General features: G+C 40.8%; 1 protein-coding gene across 1 annotated transcript in view; it reads right to left on the minus strand.

Moving 5' to 3' along the window:
- GRIN3A (glutamate ionotropic receptor NMDA type subunit 3A) overlaps positions 1–14,781 on the minus strand; it is a 142,289-nt gene that overhangs the window by 19,905 nt on the left and 107,603 nt on the right. Inside the window, exons 4-5 of the mRNA XM_014056633.2 lie at positions 5,555–5,700; positions 3,045–3,160 (exon numbers count right to left, since the gene is read on the minus strand). Coding sequence (XP_013912108.2) covers positions 3,045–3,160; positions 5,555–5,700 — 262 coding nt within the window. The remainder of the gene's footprint in view (positions 1–3,044; positions 3,161–5,554; positions 5,701–14,781) is intronic.

Raw genomic sequence — 14,781 nt, forward strand, 5'->3', positions numbered from 1 at the left:
TGCAATATTCCAGATTAACTCTGCTGAGTGCCAGCAGTTTGATCCTAACTAGCTCAACGTTGACCCAGTCATCCTTCTGAAGTCAGTAAAATGAGGACCCAGATTGTTGGGAGCAATATGCTGATTGTGTAAATCATTTAGAGAGAGCTGTAAAGCACTATGAAGCAGTATATAAGTATAAGTACTATTGCTATTATAGGTTGACGATAGTCACATGTATGCTCCAATGAATAGTAATAATGGGAAAAAACTGCAACATTCTGAATGAATGTGTTCTGCGGCAATTTTGTGAGGGAGATGAATAGATGGATGATAATGAGATGAGGAAGCCCCCCAAAAAGATACTTAATGGTTTGGACACTTAAGAATAAATTAGAATGGTGATAGCTTGGGGAGTATCTATTTGGGGGGGGGAGCCTAGTTCTAATATGTAATTTTAGCATAAGTCTTTTCATAATTACAAATGGGAAAAGAATGAATCAAAAACCATGCTTGATTTGATTATTTGTGACGAAAGTCAGAACTAGTGAAGGATTCAAAGGTGATGAGAGCTTCTGAACATAGGACAGACCATTGTTCACTAGCATTAAGAGTGCATCTTGGGAGAGGGGGATGGAGATGGAAATAAAAGAAAGAAATGAGAAGGAAATGATCGAGATTATTCTCCCAACAGAATGAGTGGAAAGTAGACACAGAAGCTATTTGGGAAAAAGGAGATCAAAAAAATGTATTCTGTAGCTCCTGAGAGTAGAACTAATGCAGTAAAACTATAAGGAGATGGATTCAGGCTAGACACCAAGAGAAACTTTCTGAGTGGAACAAGTTGTCACATGAACTGATAAATCATTCTTTGATGATGGTCCTTACACAGAAGTTGGATAGTCATTTGTAAGAGACGTTCTAGCCTGCAGTGAATAAGGCGTTGCATTAAATGGTTTCTGAGATCTCTAACTTTATGATTCTATGAAAAGAATTGTGTTACCAAATTCCACAGAAATATGTGTGGTTTTGTTAAGAATGAAAAAGAAGCTTGGTGAAAGAATGATGTGAAAGAGATTGTACGAGACAAAAGAATCCACACAAGAGAACAATTGTTGCAAAATATAAAGATGAGGGAAACATATTGTATAACATATTCAGAGACAGCAAAAAAGAGTTGCAAAGAAAGTAGACAAAGATAGAAAAATTATTAAAATATAAAAACTCAGGGAAAATGCACAGCATTTTGTGGGAAATTAGTGTGATATATGATGGATATAAAAGAAGAGATGTAATGCTTAGTGAATTATTGAATGCTGAATGGCAAATTCATGAGGGCTAACAAGAAGTCCATCAATTGTTTCATGCACTGTATTTATGGAGAGCTACTTAAATTGGCTTTTTTGATGTGATGTATAAGCAAGAATGAATGAACAAATGAATGAATAAGTGAATGGATTAATGAGTGAATGAATGAATGGAATGGAATGCTTGGGATCACATTGCTATTATTATTGCATTGAGAATATGGATGTGCATACACTTTGGCATAGAGATATTGCTGTGTGGCTGGTTTGAATTATTTGCATTGCAAAACAGAGAATTTAATTGAAGCAATGTGTGTAAGGGCATGCTTTTGCCTATTGTGAATTCGCTGTGACATAAAAAATATAAAAATCAGTTGAAATGGAGATTGGTTATAAAAGAAGTGTGTGCAATAAAACAAGAAGATGTGGGATGAAGGATGAATGGATATGGAAGAAATGTGGACTAAATACAAAAGTAAAAGGTACATATTGAGGTGATTTGATGATACCTTCAGAATATACGAGGCATGAATCAGAAAAGAAATATATAAAGGAAGAGTGAATGGGTCAAGAGGAAGATGCTCCAGTAGTTATGGCATTGCACCCAAGGCACCTATTATTGTTAGTATTATTAAATTTTTCATCCGATAAAGAGAGCCTCAGGTTTACACCAGTTAAAAAGAAAATGCCTATTAAGTGAATAACTCCCAAAGACCTCTGCAATTTTGCCAATGGGGATTTCTAATTGCTTGTATAATCACTTGCCAATTCATGACTATTAGTGGAGTCCACTAAGTCCTTGCACAGAACTGGAAAAGAGCAAGAGGCCAGCAATTTCTGTACCATGTTCTGCATCTGGGAAATATGACATTGTTTTATATTAAGTGGTGTCGTGTGTTTGGATATGCAAGAAATCACATTTAACCAGCTGGGTTGGTTCATTTTAAGGGTTGTCTATTTGAACTAGCTAAGTGTTTTACAGAGTGGAACCAGTCATACTGTAGAAAGTTAAAAGTCCGTATTTGCCAGAAATAAGAACTGGAAGATAAGTCATGACATTGTACTTTGCTTGTCTCCAGTTTGGCAACTACAAAAGTACTCTTAGGCTTGCCTTCCTTCCTTCCTTCCTTCCTTCCTTCCTTCCTTCCTTCCTTCCTTCCTTCCTTCCTTCCTTCCTTCCTTCCTAGTGGCAACTATTCATTATGCAAACCACTGAACCTCACTGCTTCTTTAATGCTTCTTTCCTACCTTGTTATTCTACTGAAGCAGAAGAAACTACAACGTGATAAAAGGAAGCTTTGCCTTCTTCGTGGATGGCTTTTTCCTACTCTGGTCAATTTTTTTCGTTCATTAAAGATATTCTTTGCATTTAAATATAGCAAGATGCTTTGTGGGCCTGTTAGATGTAAAAAAAGGATAAACAACTTGTGTGTTTTGTTTTGCTTTGAACCAAGGAGGGAGTCTTAAATAGTGAACATCAAAAAGTAAGATTTAATTTGATTTTAATTTAGAATTAGAATTCAATTACGGTATGTACTTTCTAGTATAAACAACATTATATAGTATTAATTAAATGCAATTTATATGATTATTCCCTGGGATTTTTATTCTTTGACATTCTGTGACACTAACAACTACAATTTGGACTCCTTCCAAGGTTTTCAGTGCTTGGGCATCTCCCCACTGCTATAAAGGATATGTAGAAAACAACAAATAAAATGGTCATATAAAACACAGTTTCAGAAAGTTGTTTCTTACCTTCAATTGCAAATGGTTTTCCCACTGTCAAAAGTTTACAGTCTGCATCAATGGATACTTCATAATCTAGAAGGGCTTTGTCCATGATGAAGGCATCTAATTTCTCTGGATCCTGCCTGAAAAGGAAAATAGTCAACAAAGTACAACAAACAAGCAGTGATTAAGTTTTATCCATTTCTACAAGTGTTTCCAGATGGAAATTCTAGATCTATTTTCCTTAATCCCAATAAAAATCAAAGCAAAAATTCATCTATGAGCCAATAAAACATATGTAATCTGATGCTGGTGTCATAGTCTGTCAACCAATTTACGGTATCTTTTTTTAAAAAACTTGGTGAAATGAAACATATAAGCCTTTTAAAAGCTAATGGATATATTTTTGCTAGAAACATTATTTTAAAAGCAGCAATTAGATTTTTTTAAAAAAACTAATGCATTTTTTAAAAAAAATCAAACCTTATCTGGTAATTTTTGAACAGTAAATTGATCTGCAAAACCTATGGAGCTTCAAAGGATCCGGGATGGACTGCAAAGTCTTCTCTGAGGTTTTAGGTCAGGTGACTTTCAGTCAACTTTGCTTGTTTATTCTGTTTTAACATCTACTTGCAACCCACACAGAGCCCCTGGCTGGGCTTTTGATGTGTGAAACCGTTCCTATATTGGCTGTTTTATTTGCAGTTCTTTTCCTAATCATTCCAAACAGGGATTTTTCCTTTTGGATAGCAGCCACACACTGGATTGAAATTGTCCACTATGATTCCAAGATCTCTTTCCTGATCACTCACTGCCAGCTCTGATCCCATTAATATATAGGTGAAATTGAAACTTTTTTGTGGCACTTTGTACTCTATTATATCAAACAGAACTTGTTATTCTAAGCCCCGTTCTTCCAGCTAAAGGGATCATTTGGGAACTTTCTAGTTTGTTGAACATTCTGACATCCAGCTGAAGTGACCACCTCACTAGTAGGACCAGCTCCAGTATAAAGTTCTGTCTTTCATGATTACATTTTTTTAAAAAAAATATTGGCATATGTAATGAGAGGCATCCATAGGGGGCATCAAACATAAGTAGATGGTTAAAAAAACACTGTGCCATTGCAATGGAACCTCTAATCCTTTTTGTTGTTGTGAGTTGTGACATTACAAACACATATTAAAGAAGCAGGGAGCAGGTTACTTGAGAGACCGTCTCACCCCACTTGGATTGGCCCGAACCACTTGTGCTGGCAGAGGAGACATGCTGCAGGCCCAATCAGTATGATTAGCGCAGGATAATGGCCTTCTCTGCTGTGGCTCCTGGAACATCTTGCCTTTGGATGTGAGGTTGGTCCCAATTGTCCTATCTTTTTGTAAAGGCCTAAAGTCATGGCTCTTTCAGTCGGATTGGGGCCAGAGGGGGAATGGTACAATGGACGTAGTCAGTGGTGAGATTCAATTTTTTTTTACTACTGGTTCTGTGGCCTGACTTGATGGGTGTGGCATGGCTTGGTGGGCGTGGCTCGGTGGGCATGGCAAGGGAAAGATACTGTAAAATCTTCATTCCCTCCCCAATCCAAGGGAAGGTTACTGCAAAATCCCCATTTCCTCCCGATCAGCTGGGAGGCAGAGAATAGATGAGGATGGGGCCAGTCAGAGGTGGTATTTACTGGTTCTCCGAACTACTCAAAATTTCCACTACAGATTCTCCAGAACTGGTCAGAACCTGCTGAATACCACCTCTGAAGGTAGTTGATTAATAACAGATTCCACCACCCGCACTCCGTTTCCGCCCTATCCATGTCCAATTTTAGTTTTTTTATGTTTTAACTGTACATTTAACAGTAAGCTGCTTGGGTTACCCTATGGTAAAATGGGCGGTTAATAAGTTTGTTTATTTATCTATCTATCTATCTATCTATCTATCTATCTATCTATCTATCTATCTATCTATCTATTTATTTATTATTTGTTTGTTTGTCTTGTATGCCACCCATTTTATTTATTTATTTATTATAAATTTATTATTATAAATTTATTTATTTTTATAAATAAATAAAAAATGACAAATTGTGGTGGTACAATGCTCCAGTGTTCATTTTGAGCAAAGCATCAGCTTCTGTGGACATCTCTGAATTCCAGTTGTTATTGACTGGTCTTTGGAGAAGTTACAATATGTTTCTGTGCACTCAGAAACATAGAGGGACCATCTTTCTATTCATTGGCTACCTTCCTGCTCTCATTGGCCTTTATGGGCATGTTAATCATATGTACTAGGGTGATGCACCTACACAACTAAATCTGAGATAGGCAAATTTGTGGGTTGCAGATTTTTTTTGAACCAAACTCTCAGCATCCTTTCCATTAGCCATTCCTTCATGGGCTGCTTGAAGCTGCAGTTCAGCGATAGCTGGAAAGCTATGGCATGACAGACTATCTCCATTAAACTGGAATGTCAGCCCAAAGGGAATCCAGGGCTTCTCCCTTGGCAGCCCTTTGTTGATTTATCTCTAACCCAGGAAACCGACTTACTTCAAGTATTCCACTCCATCAGGAGTTGCAGGTACATTGAACCGTTTCATGTATTCATGCATATCTGGGAAGCTTTGCTTGAAATAATCTTCAGCGCTGCTTTCTTTCACAGTTCCAAAGCGAAACCCCTGGGAAGGGTGATGCAGCTGAGGAGAAATGCCAAACATTTTAAGAACAAAACAAAACCGGGAAGAATTTGTACAGCTTAGTTCCTTGGATTTCAGGCAGCCTTGTCCTCTCAAGCCATGTAAATGGATGAGAATCATTTATCGGTCCTTAGGGAATTAGATTTATATCCCACTTTTCATGCAACAGCTCATGATGGCATGTATAGCATTCCTTCCTCCTATTTGACTGGTTTAAAGGAACTGAAGTAGCTCCCAGGTTTGAGGATGAATTCGAAACTGGGTCTTCCTGTGGTTGCTCCAACAACATATATACTCTATTATACTACAGCACGGGTGTCAAAACTTGATTTCATTGAGGGCCACAACAGGATTGTGTTTCACCTTGGGGGCTGGGGTGAGCGTGGCCAGGGTGGGTGTGGCCACCTTGATGTCACTCCTGTCAGGGGCGCCTATGATGGCCTTCTGCCAGTGAAAATGGGCTCCTGAGCTCTGTTTTTAGCTGTGATAGTCTCCTTTAGCCCTCTGCTAGTAAAAATGGAGCTCGGGTGGATTGCGCATGCCCCCCCATGCTCAGTTTTTGGCTGTGACAGCCTCCTGCAGCTCTCTGCCAGCAAAAACAGAGCTCCTTTTGTGCTGGCAAAGGACTGCAGGAGGTTGTCATGGCCGAAAATGGGGCTTGGGAGGGCTGTGTGTGGCCCTCCTGAGCTCCATTTTCACTGGCAGAGGCATCACAGTCTGATCCTTTGCTGTTTCCAGGGCAGCCCAGTGGGCCAGATCTAAACATCCCATGGGCTGGATCTGGCCCCGGGGCCTTGAGTTTGACACCCCTGCACTACAGCCTTTAAATGAGTTGTGCTGATGGTTTCAATCAGAGTGGAGCTCAGCCTTAGAATCATTAATTAGTTAGAAAGTTAGAAAGATAAATCAATAATGCCAGAGCTGCCTAATCAGAATACCCAGTTTGAAACTCCTGCTATTTTTTTAAACAGTATATCATCTAAAACAGGGGTGTCATCTAATAGTTTATCATTTAAAACTTGGCAATTTTAAGACTTGTGAACTTCAACTCTCAGAATTCCTAAGCCAGCAATGGCAAGTCCACCAATCTTAAAATTGCCAAGTTTGGAAACCCCTGATCTAAAACACTGCATCACATAGTTTAATAAGGAAATTCTTTTTATTTCAAATTATTATATATTTACTCATACATTATTTAATTTTCTGATGTTTTTCTGTGTTCCTCATGTCATAATAATGGAGCAATATTTCCCATTTGTTTTGCAAAGATGGTCACAGTTGGCTCTGGAGTTGCAAAGAAGAGATCTGGAGATCACACAAGGTCTTAGCCAATGTTCCCATGTCTCTTCTAGTAGCCATATTTCTTCCAACTATAAAATGTGGGTAATGAGAACCTCATGTATTGTTCAAGAACATTAGCACATACCTCCAAAATTCTGGAGTCAGATTTAATATTCACCAAATGTAATTGGAACATTAAAACTTGAAACCTTATTGTTTTTTCCTCACTAATGTCTTCAACATTAAGGCTATAAAGTAGCTTTTAAGGTGAAGTGCAAAACTTCTGTCTATTTTTTAATATTCAATGTCATTTATTCACTTGAGTGCCATTTGGAAAATAGATCTGTGACATAATTAAACTAGTCGTGGGCCTACTTCAATCTTCATTTTATAGTCAGAGTCATTATCACATTATCACACTTCTGCTATTGCTTAATTGAAGAAGACCCTTAGGTTTTAGATATGTAACAAATCTTTGAAGGACACTTCAAAATAACCCAGATTGATACTAACTATGCAGATGTTCAAAGATACTCCGCTTCAGAGAAGAATGTCTGCCCACCTTTCTAACGCATACACAACTTAGAGTGATGAGGTTAAATATCTATTAAAATAGTAAAACCAATGAAGTAGAAAATAGATTGAGAACAAACTTAAGGTAAAAATATTACTAATTTGCAGAAAGCTTCAAAGGAGACCAGTGGAGCTTCCTTAGGAAAGAAATTCCACAGTTTGAGTAAGACTACTACCGGCAAACTATACATTCGAAAGACCTTTAAATACCATAAATATGAAAATTTAAATAGAACAAATAATAACTTTCAGTCAAATAAGTTTCTATCACTTACTTGTTTCAGAAAGGAATTAATTAAATGCATTTACATAGTACAATATCTCAATGCGGATGTTTTGTGGTGATATCACACATTTAAATAAAACAATAACACAAACCAGCACTTGTCAGAGAATAAGCAGTCTTTTTAAATACATTTTCTTTAATTTCCTAATTCAGAAATTCAGGGCTTGGATCCCACTGTTTAATATCCTCCTCTCTAATACTGTAGAGCAATTAACTTGCCAACCTTATAAAATAATGCAATTAAAAATGGGCTTGAAGTAGGCCTAAGCCAAGTGTCTCTATAAAATAAATGGTGTAAATTTGAATGAGAAAAGGAAATGGGGGTGCTAATGAAAGGATGGATGGATCTAATTTCCCATCCATTTTCCAGGATAGAACCATATTCATAGGCTGAATATTAGGATGGGCATAATTTTAACATCAGCACTAAAATCATACTGCATATTGATAGAGCTTGTACAGTAGATGCCTCCTGAGGAGTAAATTAATAGCCAATATTTGTGGAGCTTCAAGGCTCCATCTGACCCATGCCTTTGTATACACCGCCAAAGGATGCTAACCAGGAGTGGCTTTCTGACAGCATTACTGCTGGTTCGGTTGCCTATAAATAGGTCTGTGCATGCTCAGAACATTTAAAAAGGTCAAAAAAAGATGTCGCGGCAACTGGGGATCCGGTTTGGGGGCATGCCGAGCATGCCGTCCCTACCGATTTGGAGACCCAGTTGCTATTTCCACTACTGGTTCCATTGAACTGGTGCAAACTGGACAGGAACCCACCTCTGATGCTAACCTATAGCTTCTTAAAGTTAGCTACAATTAGTTGGGTCAACAGCACACTTGAAAGTTTCAACAGCACACTTGAAAGTTTCTTGTTGTAGTGCTTAAACCCCTGGGGTAGAAACCAGGGGACTCTAAGTTCCAGTTCTGCCTTAAGCACAATATCAATTGGATGATCTTGGGCCAGTCACTCTCTCTCAGCCCTAGGAAGCAGGCAATACACAAAACAATTTCTGAAAATTCTTGCCAAGAAAACTCCAGGCAGTCTCCCAGAATAGAACATAATTGAACAGAGGAAAAATGCAGCACATTAAACCAAAAGGAAATAATAATATTAAGGTTTATCATGCACGAGATAAATTATTCTGGCTCAGAATTCGGGAAGCTGCAGCCCCCCCCCCCCAAATAGGAGAGGTGGATTCCAAGAATAGCTACAACATCTGTAGTGATTTCCTCCTTCTAAATCCGCAGCCATTCCCCTATTTTTAATATCCGCAGCTAAATCTATGGTAGAAAAGGCAAAGGGAGTGGGAATAACTTTGAGATTACATCAAGATTGTGAGTTATGGCATTTCACCTGAACAAGTGATTTCCACATGTGGAATCCATATTGCAGGTAATGGGTCTGCTTTGTAGGAATGTTGCTTGATTTCTCAGCTTTTGGCAACATATGTGAAATCTCTCCACAGAATGTATTTGCCCAATTATTGTGCTAGCATTTATGTGCTAATAGGTACATTTGAAATTTAGAGAGCATGATATGGGCACACTCACAAAATAGTTGCCATGGTGACCAGCAACACAAACACTCAATCATTAGATGATGGCAAACACAGGGTCAATCTGGCTAGCTTTTGAGGATATTGCCAGCAACCTAGCCTTATTTCTGTGACCTTCTCCCATGCAGCCATTCCCCTTACCAAGGTAAAGGTAAAAGTAAAGGTTCCCCTCGCACATATGTGCTAGTCGTTCCCGACTGTATGGTTGGTAACCCCTTACCAAACAGAGCACTAAAATGCAGCTCCCACCCCAATTTAATTGTATCAAGAGAACTTCTGATATATCTATATCTATATCTATATCTATATCTATATCTATATCTATATCTATATCTATATCTATATCTATATCTATATCTATATCTATATCTATATCTATATCTATATCTATATCTATATCTATATCTATATCTATATCTATATCTATATCTATATCTATATCCATATCCATATCCATATCTGTTGTGACTCAGCAGACGTTTGCTATGAGTTGAGTCGGGGAGCAGGAATAACAATGCAGCTGGGGCTCGTTAGTGTGGTCTTCGGGAGATAAAAGGACTGAGGGTGCCACGCCCTGGTTGCAGAAGTCAACGTTCGTCATTCGTTCATGGTTCATCGTTCATCGGTCGTGGTTTGTTTGTGAGAGGCATTTGGATAAGTGATTTGCTTTCTGTAACCCTGATTCAAAGAGACACTTGGAGAAGTGATTTGCTTTCTTTCTGTACACCTGGTTTTGCTGTAAGAGATCTTTGTTTTTGCATTCTGTTATCTTCTTGCCAGAGACTTTATGTTTATTTTGGGCTCGCAGCCAGCGGAAGCCAGGACGGATAAAGTTATTTCCTTTCAAGTCTGTCTGACTGTCGTCTTTGAACGAGCGAAGAAGGGGGGGTCAGAACAGTTTGACTTCTGCCAGACAAGCCTCCATTTGATTAATTATGGAGCAATTAATTGCTGAAAATAGGCAAATGGCTCAACGGTATTGGTGGACTAAATTACACAGCTGCAGAGAGCTGCAAAAAAAAACCCAGCCAAGGAGGAAGTGCCCAGTAGCCATGCCAGATAAATATGATGGGAGTCTGGCCATGTTTGCGTTTCTGGGACAATGCCAGCTGTTCCTGAGTTTGAGAGTGGAGGACTTTCCCACTGACAGGACGAAGGTGGGATTCATTATCAGTTTGCTCTCAGGCACAGCTGCCCATTGGGCTACCCCCTTGTTAACTCAGCCGAGCCCTTTGTTGGATGACTTCCAGGGCTTTTGTCAGTACTTTAAACGGATGTTTGAAAATCCTATCAAGGGGGAAACATCAGCTAGAAGTCTGAAGTCACTGCAGCAGGGGAGTCGTTCATTGCTGGACACATTCCAGGATGGATTGTCTGAGGCCTTGCAGGATGAACTGGCGAGGGTGGACAGGCCACCGACGTTCGACGCATTGGTCCACTTGTGCCTATGGATAGACGCCCAGCTGCAGAGGCGAAGGCCTCACCGTGCATTCCAGGAGACCACCAGCATGCCGGTTCAGCAAGGGACTGCAGTGGACTGGGAGGAGCCCAGACCTGTCAGACCTAGAGTGTCACGTACTGAGATGGACAGACAACATGCTGAGGGATTGTGCTTCTACTGTGGGGATCTTGGACACCTGGCAGGGAGTTGCCCCAAGAAGAACAGAAGGGTTGCGCGGAGTGCAGCCATCTCTCAGCAATGCACTATCATGTCGGACAACCAGCACGTTTGTGCGGCCGTGATACCCGTTCGCACAAGGTAGCGTGCATTCGGGGGGGGGCGTGGAATCCCAGGGCGGATGCCCTGCCTAGTAAAGTAGAGAACTCTGACCCTGTGAACTTGCTTCCACCTCGGACTGTTCTACCCATTGCATCCTGTGCTGCCGTTTGTCATCCCATGAGCATGCAGTCTCTGATATGGGATGCGCAGCGGGGTGATGACTGGGTGGAGTGATGAAAGGCAGAAGTAGGGCCGGCGTCCCCATGGACTTTGGAAGGGGATCTTTTGAAGTATCGGGGCTAGCTCTATGTTCCCGCAGGGCACATCCGTCGATGGGTGCTCTCACAGGTTCATGGCGCTCCTGCATCGAGACATTGGGGGTTTTTCAGGACGTTGCACCTGGTGTCCCGTCAATTTTGGTGGCCCCATCTGAGAAATGATGTGCGGAGGTGCGTGGAGTCATGTGCCCAGTGCCAATGGGCCAGGTCTGCAAGGAGGGCTCCGCCAAAATTCCAGCCTTTGTCGACTCCGGTCCCCGCAGCACTGGACTTTGTTTCTAGGTTCCCGGTGGGGTACCAGTGTCTTGGACTGTGTTCCATGGAGGCCGTCACCAACCCTTCTGGGCCGCACCCCAATCATTGGAACCGGGGGAAGGGCCCTGCGGGAGGGGATTGTGTGGTGGCTTGGCAGGAGTTGGTGGAGCTGCCGCTGGACTCTGACGGCGAGGGGTCATGTGGGTTGGCCTTGGAGGAGGTGGAGGACCCTGGACAGGGTGTTAGGGCTTGGCCAGAGCTGTTGGAGCGGCTGCCAGACTCCGACAGTACGGGGGCTGGTGAGTCGGCCATGGAGATGGTGGAGGACCCTGGACAGGGTGTTAGGGCTCGGGCGAAGCTGTTAGAGCTGGTGTCAACCTCCGACAGTACGGGAGCTGGTGAGTTGGCCTTGCAGAGGGTGAAGGACCCTGGACAGGGTGTCGACGCCGCGAAGGATGGAAGGATACGTGGTGGCCACCGGATACCTGGGGAGTCTTGGCTCAAGAGGATTGTTCCTGCAAGTATTGGGGAATCACGAAAGAGGCACCACAGGAAATGAGTGCGGGCCATATTATGGACAACCCATTCCAACTGCATCCAGACTGTCAGACCCGGGGAAAGGGCCCTGCGGTGGGGGATAGTGTTGTGACTCAGCAGAAGTTTGCTGTGAGTTGAGTCGGGATGCAGGAATAACAATGCAGCTGGGGCTTGTTAGTGTGGTCTTCAGGAGATAAAAGGACTGAGGGTGCCACGCCCTGGTTGCAGAAGTCAACATTCGGCGTTCGTTCATGGTTCATCGTTCATCGGTCATGGTTTGTTTGTGAGAGGCACTTGGATAAGTGATTTGCTTTCTGTAATCCTGATTCAAAGAGACATTGGAGAAGTGATTTGCTTTCTTTCTGTACACCTGGTTTTGCCTTAAGAGATCTTTGTTTTTGCATTCTGTTATCTTCTTGCCAGAGATTTATTTATGTTTATTTTGGGCTCGCAGCCAGGACTGATAAAGTTATTTCCTTTTAAGTCTGTCTGACTGTCGTCTTTGAACGAGCGAAGAAGGGGGGGTCAGAACATATATCTATATCTACATTTATATCTACATCTCTGTCTCTGTTTCTGTCTCTCTCTCTCTTTCACACCCCCACCCCCACCCCCACACCCCCACACCTTTAAAGTATTTTTGGAAACAATTATATTTAGTATTGGTACTGGAAGCATCATGCCAACTTCCTAATTATTATTTTAATTATAGGATAAGTCGTTATCACCACCACCAGATGAGACATGCACGGGGTCTCAGGAAATGGTCTGCTTTAAGTGTGATCATTTCCACTGCCCCGCTATTCGTATAGATCCGTTTTTCTTTCGTTAAGACAGGGTTGATCCCCCCTTGACAAATGAGAGCAAAGGGAAGCTTTTCAGGTTTCTAATTTGCCAGTACAATCTTATCTAAATCAAGAAACTGCACCCAAGTAAACAAGCACTGCAATGGGTTCATCTCAAGACATTGCTGCAATTTTCGATAACCAAAAAGCATCTCCAGAATTAGCTTTAATTTAATCTAAAGTTGAGCCAAAGAGCAAAGTGGATGATTTCCCCACAACACCACAGGGGGGCTCTAGTGGCTACTCAGGTTTTCATTTTGTCTGTGGCAAAGAGAGTCAGCTTTCTTCCTGCAGCAATTTAAATATGGATTATTGAATAAATCAGCCCTGACCTCTCACTTAAGGCACAAATGGTAGGATCAAATTATCCTACTTTGGATATATTATCTGAAGACCTAGCTCATAGGAATAGAATAGAATAGAATAGAATAGAATAGAATTCTTTATTGGCCAAGTGTGATTGGACACACAAAGAATTTGTCTTGCGTATGCTCTCAGTGTACATAAAGAAAAATAAAATACATTCATCAAGAATCATAAGATACAACACTTAGTGACAGTCATAGGTTGCTAATAAGCAATTAAATCATACTAGGAAACAAATAAAACAATATAAATTATAAAGAAAGGTCTAATGCTGGAAATATTGTTGCTCTTTGACCTTGGGTACCTTGAAGTGTAAGTCTTCCTGACTTTGTGGATGCAACTTGGGGGAAGACAAGGACAACTTTTCTTTAGCTGATATAGCCCTTAACATGATAATATTTGTGGAAAATATTCCAGAATATCTGTGGAAAATATTACAGCAAGCTATGAAGGTGCAGTTATAGAATTGGTAATTCTCCCAATTCTTCTTTTTTTTTTTAAATGAGCTATTTTGGCACCAGCTACAAAGACTGTTTTGCCATTGAAATGGCTTATAATAGGTGAATTTGAGATTAAAGGTAAAGGTTCCTCTCCCATATATGTGCTAGTCGTTCCCGACTCTAGGGGGCAGTGCTCATCTCCGTTTCAAAGGCGAAGAGCCAGCGCTGTTCGAAGATGTCTCCGTGGTCATGTGGCCAGCATGACTAAATGCCAAAGGTGCACGGAATGCTGTTACCTTCCCACCAAAGGTGGTCCCTATTTTTTCTACTTGCATTTTTACATGCTTTCAAACTGCTAGGTTGGCAGAAGCTGAGACAAATAACAGGAGCTCACTCCGTTACATGGTGCTAGGGATTAGAACTGCTGAACTGCTAACCTTTCTGATCAACAAGCTCAGCCACTGAGCCACCACGTAATTTGAGTTTAGATTAACAAATTCTACATCAGAGTCCTTTTCATGTGTAAGATTCCACAGTAATTTTCCAAATGTACTTAGTTTAACAAACCAGTAAAGTAAATAAATAAGTTTATTGCTGTAACCAGAGGCCATAATATAGGAGTACATTTTGAAAAACATCTGTCAGGGTGGAATATCACTATGAAGCACCCAGCCTGTGATCTCCAGGACCATAAGGAAGCATACATAAAACTTCCTCTTTCAGTCTTTCTGCAAAACAACCACTATATAAAGTAACTTTTAATAAGCAGCTAGTAAACAAGTAGTAGCCTTCCATAGATATGACCATGCATCACTTGGACCCTAAACATCTTAGTTGCTGCATGACTAATAAAATGGCAGCATGATCTCCCTCTGGTCCAAATTTGAAAAAATAACAGATATTTTGGCAAAGTGTTAATATTGCAAAAGTGAAAAATAGAATAT

The sequence above is a fragment of the Thamnophis sirtalis genome, unplaced genomic scaffold (assembly GCF_051295495.1).
Source record: "Thamnophis sirtalis isolate CommonGarterSnake01/CBP01778 unplaced genomic scaffold, rThaSir2_p1.2 scaffold_5, whole genome shotgun sequence".
In the NCBI taxonomy this organism is placed as follows: Eukaryota; Metazoa; Chordata; class Lepidosauria; order Squamata; family Natricidae; genus Thamnophis; species Thamnophis sirtalis.